The sequence below is a fragment of the Capra hircus genome, chromosome 15, assembly GCF_001704415.2.
Source record: "Capra hircus breed San Clemente chromosome 15, ASM170441v1, whole genome shotgun sequence".
Lineage (NCBI taxonomy): Eukaryota > Metazoa > Chordata > Mammalia > Artiodactyla > Bovidae > Capra > Capra hircus.
Window position 1 is genome coordinate 60,808,646 of NC_030822.1, and position 9,987 is coordinate 60,818,632.

Genomic DNA, 9,987 nt, shown 5'->3' on the forward strand with positions numbered 1-9,987 from the left:
CATAAAGTTTTTAATGTAATTTAAGGAAAACTATCAGTGTTGAAATGACACTTCAAAGATAACAGAAGATTCAAAACATAATGGGTTATTAAGCCCCAAAACCTCACTGTCAGGCTGTCTATCCCTGACACACTGAATTTACATTGTGGCGTGTTTCAGTGGGGTTATGGTGGGTGGATCACAAATGAATGCTGTCGTCTATTAACAAAGGGTGGCACAATAGCTTGTCCTGAAAACCCACTTCTGAAAGAACTGCCACACCACAAGAGTCTGTGAACACAGAGAACTGACTTAAAGCACAGAAGTCCTCTGGTGCCCTCAGTAGGCTCTGCGGCACTCGTATGCCCCCCACGCCAGGCTCCCATCATCTTTGGTCCATGGAGAAGCGTCCTGGAGGGCAGAGGTGTCTGCCCCCTCGTCTGGGGAGAAGGGCCCCACCTTGGGCGGTGGGTCACTGGACATCGTCATGAAAGAGGTGAAAGGGTAGGGGGCCGGGGTGGGGTACCCCTGCGTGTGGTACAGATCCTCCAGCGCGTGCAGTGAGTAGGACTGAACCCCGGTGAGGGGGCCCCCCCAGCCGGTGCTCCTGTGCTGGGCCGCACCTCCCGACTCCAGCTGGGAGAGGGAGCTGGTGCTGGGTGCCAAGCTCTGCAGGGCATCGGTCGGCACGGGGTCTGGCTGGCTGAGGCCTTCGGGCACCGTCTGCTCCCACGAGTCCCTCTGAGGAGGATGGAAAGGTCACTGGGGTTAGTCACTAGGTGATGGTCTGACGGGGACACATTTCCTTCCTGACACAGGGGCCCATGTTTTCCAAAGCAGGCTTGGTGTCCTCCCTGTGCTGTTCAGCGCCTCCTTAGAGGCGGCTCTCTCCTCTGCTGCTGGACCCTGAATGTTTTAGTGCCTTTCTCAGTCTAGAATTGGGTGTGTGTGTGCGCGTGTGTGCATGCGTGTGTGTGTGTAAATAGAGTCCTTTCCCTAGAAAACATTAAATGAGTAAATGTGAAAACGATAAAATGAACATTTAGGCAGCGTTTTCTACTCCTGGAAGGAGAAGCCTCTAAATTACAGGGTGGGCTTCTAAGGGGGCTGGGAAGGCTACCCTGCCCCCAAGGATCAAAGACCTGGAGCCTCATAGGTTGGGGGCTGGAAAGGTTTAGGCTTGATCCAATGCTAGGCCACTTACTAGCATCCTGACTCTGAGTGCCTGGCTTTGTTCTTCTGTCAAATGGGGCTTTAATAACTATACCCTGAGTTGTTGCCAGTATTAAATGAACATGTGCACGTAATTCCCACTCTCTTGCGGCCTGTTTGGGCTAAAACCCCATGTCCATAGATTCATTTCTTTGTGGTCGTGGGCTTTACAGTTTTGTGTAAAAAGGTTATTCGTGCTCTTTCTTATGAACTCATCTCTGGAAGGACTGTGAGAGAAGCAGGTTCTAAAGGGTAGAAATACTGTCGGGGAAGGAGGAAGGAAGGGGAAGGTCAGAGGCCTCCCGATGCATCTGCCCCAGGGATGGCCTCGCTGGGTCTGCGAGGTAAGACTGTGCTCTTTCCTTAAGCGCTGGCAGAATGATGGGGGAGCATCTGGCAAAATCCTTAGAGTGTTAATACAATGGCTGTACGTCCCGTCCTATTTAGGCGTCCCGCCTCAACCCCTGGATAGACAGAGCCTCCTCCCGCGTGGCTGGCCCGAAGCCCCGAGGAAGGCTCTCTGGGCGTGGATTCTGGCCTCTCCCGGGGCGAGTAGACCCTTGGCTGCTGGGCGCATGGGCTGTCCAGGGCCGCAGGAACCCCGACTTCGGTGACCCCCCCTAAACTAAGCCTCTGAGTACTCACCAGCACGAAGTGTGCGGGGTCGCTGGGGAAGGGCGGCGGCAGGAGCGGCGGCAGGGGCGAGGCGCTGAACAGGGTGCCGCTGTTGGGGGTCAGGGCCGTGGGGCGGTGGTCCCCGTAGGGCTCCGGGAAGTAGGGGTCCAGCAGGGCCGCGTGGCCCTGCCCTGCTGAGGACTCGCAGGCAAAGGGCTTGGCCGCGCTTGACGTGCAGGCGTCGTTGGCAAACTGCTTGGTGTTGTGAAAGTCCGGGTCGGAGAGGAAGGCTCTCCTGACACCATAGTAACCTGACATCACCGGTGAGCCTGTTGCCAAGGGGGAAACAGACGGACAAATGTCTCCTTGGAGGAAGTCAAGGCATGTCTATGGCAGCCCGGTCTTTCCACGTGTGACATGGTGTTTCTAACGCAGGCCTGACGCCAAGGCCAACGTTTAAATAAATAGATGGCTTGAAAAGCATTCAATAGGGCGGCATTATCGCTTTTAACTACTCTGGCCCCCAAAGCTGATATGTTTAAGGTTTGAGCTGCCTTTGGTAATGAGCTCAGTTTACATGGAGTTATTACTGCCCAGTGTCTCTCACATACACATTTTTTTTTTTTTTTTTGCTACACCTTCTGTATGCGAGGTCTTCTACTAGGAAGGGGCTTGGCTAAATAGGACAGGATAAGAATCCCCTGGCATTTGTTGTTATCTAATGAAGCATCTTTTTCACAGCTTCTGAGCCTTGTCCCCATAGATTAAGAGGCTGCTTCTGGGGCATGCTGTATGAGATTCAGTTTCTCTAGATAAGGTGAGGCACTGACCTCACCCCGAATCAGAGGCAAGTTGTACTCTTCTTTTAATTTTTGTACACTGACGGGTGGCTTGCACCTAGCAGGCAACCGAAAATGGTTTGCCTTGCTTTGCTTCTGGGAAGCCAAGTTAGAGGACCGCGATGAAGAGTCTGGTGTTATTTGCTGCCCTCTCGTGGCCAATTCGAGTCCCCACTCAGCTCCCCTGGACCCTGCAAGCGTGAGAAGGGAAAACCTGGCACGGAAAGCCCCCCTTGGTCGAAACCTGGAGAGGCTGAAACTAAGAATCTCAGTTAAGGTAAGCCCAGCGAAATAGTCCCAGACGAGAAGAGAGGTGTTTGCTAAACGTTTTCTGAACCTGTAGCTCAGTTGTATCAGGGAACCTTGTATCATTTAGAACGTGTTCAGGAGCATAGACTCAAGGACTGTAAAACAGATTTTTTTTTCCCCCCAGCTGGTGTTGGGTGTGATCCAGTTAGCTCAGACCTACTCCCTTAGTCACAAAAGAGTTGATCTGGGAGGAAGTTGCAGGTGCTTGTCTTTCTTACTGTCCACAACCGCAGTGGACTGCTTCTGAGCTTTGTCCCTGCCCACCCTGCCCACTGTTCTGCAGGGAGAGAAGACAGACTCATCAAGACCCTCCTCCTTGTTACCCTGACTCAGTTGTACAGGACTCTCCAGACATAGCACTTAGACCCCTGCTACCCAAGGTGGCACGTTGTATTGTGCTCAATACTCTTTCATCTGAGCGTAGTCCTCTTTCCAGTTGACCCACCGGCTCTACGCGGGCAGAACTTATATCTTATACATTTTCTGTAATCCCAGTAGTATAATACATGTGCAACAATTCATGTAAATTTATTCATTCATTCAAAAGAAATCAAAATTCCTCGCAAAAACTTAACAGCACAATTCCACTCACTCCATTTCCGTCTTAAATTCTGTAGCCCCCGAATTCTAATCTGCTAATTTGAAAGCTGCAGTTGGAGGTTTCATCATAAGCATACTTCTCTAGAAAAAAATATCTGTGCCCGTGAAAATCAGTATCAACAAATAAGGTTTTGTTTCATGCCATGAATCTATATCTATTGTAGTGGTTAAGGCTGTAGTGGTTAGGCCCTAACCCTAACCCCTAACCCTAACCCTAACCCCTAACCCTAACCCTAACCCTAAGTAAACAAGGGTACCAGGAGACTAAGTAAAAAAGGCTTCCAGGCTCTCCTGTCTGCATTTCCAATTTTCAAATAAAAAAAACACAGAGAAGAAAAATCCTTCGCTGTTTAAACATGTATTTTTTCTTCTTAAAAAGAGGAAGAGCCATTCCAGGTGATGAGAGAGGCTGCAGAAATTTTGTTCTGTAGAATGGAGCAGATACAGCCAAATTCCAATGACAGTAAGTATGATTGGGAAACACAGTATAGAGACATTCAGACGTGCGGGATCTTCTCCTGCTCTAATTTCTTTTCCTTATCCAGCTCTGAAGATGGCCCAAATTATTAGGAAAACCTGTGCCATTTCTGAGCTTGGAAGTGGAATTCTCCAGGCAAGAATACTGGAGTGGGTTGCCATTCCCTTCTCCCGGAGATCGTCCCAACCCAGGGTTTGAACCGGGGTCTCCTGCATTGTAGGCAGATTCTTTACCATCTGAGTCACCAGGGAAGCTGTAAAAACTGTATGAAGGGCCTAATTGCTATTGCTTTTGCCCAAAAAGCTTATACTGGACAGAATGCATTCCAAATTCAGGAACGGCTGCATGAGGTCTGCCTTTCCTGATTTTACATTTTAAAAACAAGTATTTTAAAGCAGCAAAATGTTCAAGTCCTGTAAGGCATCTTTGAAAGAATGGAAGCCTAAATGCCCGATTTACTTCAAAAGGGAAGGAATCAACCCCTGTGAACTGCAATACTTACCTGGCATGGGGCCAAATGGAGACTGAGTGGAACCGACACTGCCCTGGAAGACAGAGGGGCATGCATGTCTTATTCTTTTAAAAACTTTTTAATTGGCAGATAATTGCTTCACAATATTGTGATGGTTTTTGCCATACGTGAGAATGAATCGGCCGTAGGCATACACGTGTCCCCTCCCTCCAAACCCTCCTCTCTCCTCCCTCCCCCCTTAGTTTTCCTCTACTGTTTGTGTTAATGAAAGTGAAAGCTGCTTAGTCATGTCCAACTCTTTGCAACCCCATGGACTATACAGTGCATGGAATTCTCCAGGCCAGGATACTGGAGTGGGTAGCCTTTCCCTTCTCCAGGGGATCTTCCCAATACAGGGATCGAACCCAGGTCTCCCACATTGCAGGCAGATTCTTTACCAGCTGAACCACAATATATCCTTTTTCAAATATGTATCAGTGATTTATATAAATGGGCTATGGGCTTCTCAGGTGGCGCTAGTGGTAAAGAACCCACCTGCCAGTGTGAAAGACGTGGGAGATGCAGGTTTGATCCCTGGGTTGGGAAGATCCCCTGGAGGAGGGCACAGCAACCCACTCACTCCAGTATTCTTGCCTGGAGAATCCCATGGACAGAGGATTGGCGGGCTACAGTCCATAGGGTTGCAAAGACAACTGAAGCAACTTAGCACGCATATCACACACACATTTATATAAATATATACATACATACACAAATAAGTTTGTATTTGGTTTTGTCATTGAATGGCCCTCTTTTAAGCTGTCTTCCTCCCTGTAGAATGGAAGCTTCACTAAGGGTAGCAACTTTGACTGTGAGTTGTTCTTTGCGTATGGAACGGGGTGATTCATAGTAGACACAACAAAAATATGTGGAATAAAAACAGCAGTTTAATGAGCATAGGAGGTTAAGGCTGTTGTCAGTTGAATTATGTCCCCTGAAAAGATATATTGAGGTCATAATTACCAGTACCTGTGAATGTGAACTTATTTGGAAACAGGATCTTTGAAGCAGTAACTAGTTAATTTAAAATGAATTTACTCTGAAGGATTGTGGAACCTAAATCTAATATGACCGGTGTCCTTATAAGAAGAGGGGAGACAGACACAGACGCAGAGGGGAGAAGGCAGTCTGAAGAAAGAGGCAGAAATTTGAGAGATACAGCTTCAAGCTAAGGACCACTAAGGTTTGCCAACAACCTTCAGAAGCTTGTGGGGATGGGGGTGCAGGCTTCCCCGGCGGCTCAGCAGTAAAGAATCTGCCTGCAATTCAGGAGATGCAGGAGACGAGGGTTTGATCCCTGGGTTGGGAAGATCTCCTGGAGGAGGGCATGAAATCCCACTCCAGCAATCCTGCCTGGAGAATTCCATGGACAGAGGAGCCTGGCGGGCTGCAGTCCATGGAGTCTCAAAGAGCTGGACACGACTGAAGGAACTAGGCACGCATGTGCCTACTCCAGAAGCTAGGAAGAGGCAAAGAAGGGTGTACCCCTAAAGCCTTCAGAGGAACCTGGCCCTCCTGACAACTCGATTTTGGACTTCTAGCCTCCAGATCTGTAAGAAAATAAATTATTTTTTTAAGCTGCTTCAGTTCAGTTCAGTTCAGTTCAGTCACTCATTCATGTCTGACTCTTTGCGACCCCATGAACTGCAGCACGCCAGGCGTCCCTGTCCATCACCAACTCCCCAAGTTCACTCAGACTCACGTCCATTGAGTCCGTGATGCCATCCAGCCATCTCATCCTCTGTCGTCCCCTTCTCCTCCTGCCCCCAATCCCTCCCAGCATCAGAGTCTTTTCCAATGAGTCAGGTCTTCTCATGAGGTGGCCAAAGTACTGGAGTTTCAGCTTCAGCATCAGTCCTTCCAAAGAAATCCCAGGGTTGATCTCCTTCAGAATGGACTGGTTGGATCTCCTTGCAGTCCAAGGGACTCTCAAGAGTCTTCTCCAACACCACACTTCAAAAGCATCAATACTTTGGTGCTCAGCCTTCTTCACAGTCCAACTCTCACATCCATACATGACCACAGGAAAAACCATAGCCTTGACTAGACGGACCTTAGTCGGCAAAATAATGTCTCTGCTTTTGAATATACTATCTAGGTTGGTCATAACTTTTCTGCCAAGGAGTAAGCATCTTTTAATTTCATGGCTGCAGTCACCATCTGCAGTGACTTTGGAGCCCCCAAAAATAAAGTCTGACACTGTTTCTACTGTTTCCCCATCTATTTCACATGAAGTGATGGGACCAGATGCCATGATCTTCGTTTTCTGAATGTTGAGCTTTAAGCCAACTTTTTCACTCCTCTTTCACTTTCATCAAGAGGCTTTTTAGTTCCTCTTCACTTTCTGCCATAAGGGTGGTTTCATCTGCATATCTGAGGTTATTGATATTTCTCCCAGTAATCTTGATTCCAGCTTGTGTTTCTTCCAGTCCAGCGTTTCTCATGATGTACTCTTAGTTTGCGGTAATTTGTTACTGCAGCCTTAGGACATGCCCTAGTGAGGGTGTGATTAATGATGAAACAGAATTCACCACAGTGTGAGAAGTGGCACTGTAGGAGTAAGATGGGGTGAGGGGGACACTTAAGCTGGTATTGGGGATGGGATGGGGAACACATCCTGGAGGAGGAGATGCTCAAGCTGACTATTAAAGAAAGGGTATTAATGCAAATTCTGACTCCAAGATGCCCAGGAACAAAGTAAGTGGAAAATGTAGCTGTTGTAAAAGTGAAGAGGTATCAACATCCACTTATTCAGATTTGAGTTCTTAGTTCTGTCCTGACTCTGATAATCCTACAGACTCTCAAGAGTTGGAGGGATTTTAGAGAGTCTTATTCAACCAGCACTCAATGCTGAAATCCTCTCCAGTGTTATTAACCCTGGAAGCATTCAGCCTCTAGTGATGGAGATCTCAGCACCCTCTGAGAAAGCCAATTTCTTCTTTGGCAACCTCTGTTGCAAATGTACTTATTTCTAATCTCCTTGGTCCATACCGAATAAGTTAAACCCTTCTTCCATAAATAGCTCTTCAAATATCTGAGAGTAACCCATCATTTCCCAACTGCCTTAATCAGACTGGGCTGATATAACAAATACCACAGACTTGGTGGCTTAAACAAAAAGCATTTCTCCCAGTTATGGAGGCTGGAAGTTTGAGATCAGGGTGCCAGCATGGTTGGGTCCTTTGGGGGACCTTCATCCTGGCTTGCAGATGGCTGTTTCCTTGCAGTATCTTTATGTAGCACAGAGAGAGATCATCTTTTCCATGTATCTCTTGTCATAGGAGCACCAGTCCCATTCACGTGACTTAACCCTCATGACTTCATTACCACCCCAAAGGCCCCAACTTAAAATACCATCATACTGGGGACCAAGGCTTTAACATATGAATTACAAAAGAAGGGAGTAAAGTATACAAACTTTCCATCCATAGGACTAAATTGGAATTCTAACTTCTCTAGGGAAATATCCACCAATTGGCAGATTTTTTTTTGGGGGGGGGGCTCCAAAATCCCTGAGAATAGTGATTGCAGCCATGAAATTAAAAGACGCTTCCTCCTTGGAAGGAAAGCTATGAAAAACCTAGACAGCATATTAAAAAGCAGAGACACCACTTTGCCAACAAAGGTCCGGATAGCCAAAACTATGGTTTTTCCAGTAGTCATGTATGGATGTGAGAGTTGGGCTATAAAGAAAGCTGAGCACCGAAGAATTTTGAACTCTGGTGCTGGAGAAGAATCTTGAGAGTCCCTTGGACTGCAAGGAGATCCAACCAACCAATACTAAAAAAAAAAAAAAAAAAAAAATCACCCCTGAATGTTAATTGAAACGACTGAAGCTGAAGCTCCAATACTTTGGCCGCCGGATATGAAGAACTAACTCATTGGAAAAGACCCCGATGTTGGGAAAGATTGAAGGCAGGAGGAGAAGGGGATGACAGAGGATGAGGTGGTTGGATGGCATCACTTACTCAAGGGATATGAGTTTGAGCAAACTCTGGAGGACAGGGAAGCCTGGTGTGCTGCAGTCCATGGGGTCTCAAAGAGTGGGACATGACTGAGCATCAGACATGGCTTAGCGACTGGACAACAGCCACTCAGAGGTAGCACGGTATTCGAAAGAGAAGACTCTGGAATGCGTGTCTATATTTGAATCCCAGCTCTGCCTCTTGTTTGCTCTGTGATCTTAGGCACATGAAGATTAAATATGATCTTATATGTCATGCACTGAGAGTAGTTCCTGGTTTTGAGTAAGGAGGGCATAAGTATTAGCTATTATCACTCAGATGCATTTTTAAGTTTCTTCAAGTCTATGGTTTATTCCTATAAACATGTCACCATGTTTGATATTAAAATTTTTTAAAAAATTATTTTACTGATGTATAGTTGATTTACAACATTTTGTTAGTTTCTGCTGTAGAGCAAGATGATTCAGTTACATACGTTCTTTTTCATATTCTTTTCTGTTATGGTTTATTACAAAATACTGAATATAGTTCCCTGTGCTATACAGTAGGATTTTTAAAGTTTTTTTTACAAAACATCCATTCTACTTATAGTGGTTTGCCTCTGTTAATCCCAGACTTCTTAGTAGGTGAACAATGTGCGTGGGGTCCAAGGTCAGGATGCTGTGATGTCTTGTACGGGAGGGAAAGGAGGTAATGATTAATTAGAGAAGAGCTTGTGTTCAGACACATTTTCCCATGTTGCCAGGGCCCGTGGTATCTAGTGTTCCCCTCTGCTTTCCATCTCTTTCTGGCTGGGTGTTTCCTCAAAGGCCCGTGCCGGGGCCCATTCCCCCTGCCTCTTGCCTCAGCCTCCTTCCCTGGGGAAGCAGAGTGTGGGAGGGTGGTGGCCGTCCCGGGTGCTGCCTTGGGGGGAGTCCTGTTGCCCTCTTGCCTCCTCTTCTCTCTGCTTGCTCCCCTTAAACTGCTCTGGCCAAGGCTGGGGACAGGAGGGAGGCTTCCTGTGAAAGGCAGGGTGCACATCCAGTTGGACAGACAGAAGTATAAGCGCCTTTCCGTAATGCACGGGATCATCAGCTAGCCTGGCCCACCCTGGCCTCTGCCTGAAGCATGAGCAAAGGCTACTCTGAGCTTACACAGTCGCTGCAGCGTCTGCCACCACGAGGGCCACCAACAACCTTCTTCCATCCCTTTTCCTTCTGCCCACTTTTACTTATTACCGTGGAATTGCCAGCCCTGCACCCCCAATACAGTTTTAATACCTGAAGAACTTTCATAATGACTAGGCTAGTTGATTTTATTTGTTATTTGATGAAAAGAAGCCTCTTGTGTTCATTTCCCCTACATAATTTTGCCCTTTACCTGCTGTGGAAATTAAACACTCTATTTCCATACTTTATGATTAGTCATAAAATTTTACCTTGCGTGTTTAACAAAGCCTACAAAGAGCATCTTAAGCCTCCCACTGACAGACAAGACCCT

General features: G+C 47.0%; 1 protein-coding gene across 1 annotated transcript; it reads right to left on the bottom strand.

Annotated features, from left to right (window-relative positions):
• Window positions 1-4,566, bottom strand: C15H11orf53 (chromosome 15 C11orf53 homolog). The gene is made up of 3 exons (XM_018059000.1): window positions 4,535-4,566; window positions 1,837-2,135; window positions 1-720 (listed from the first exon to the last, which is right to left on the bottom strand). Exons 1-3 carry the CDS (start codon window positions 4,539-4,541, stop codon window positions 319-321), a joined length of 708 nt encoding a protein of 235 aa, XP_017914489.1. The 5' UTR covers window positions 4,542-4,566; the 3' UTR covers window positions 1-318.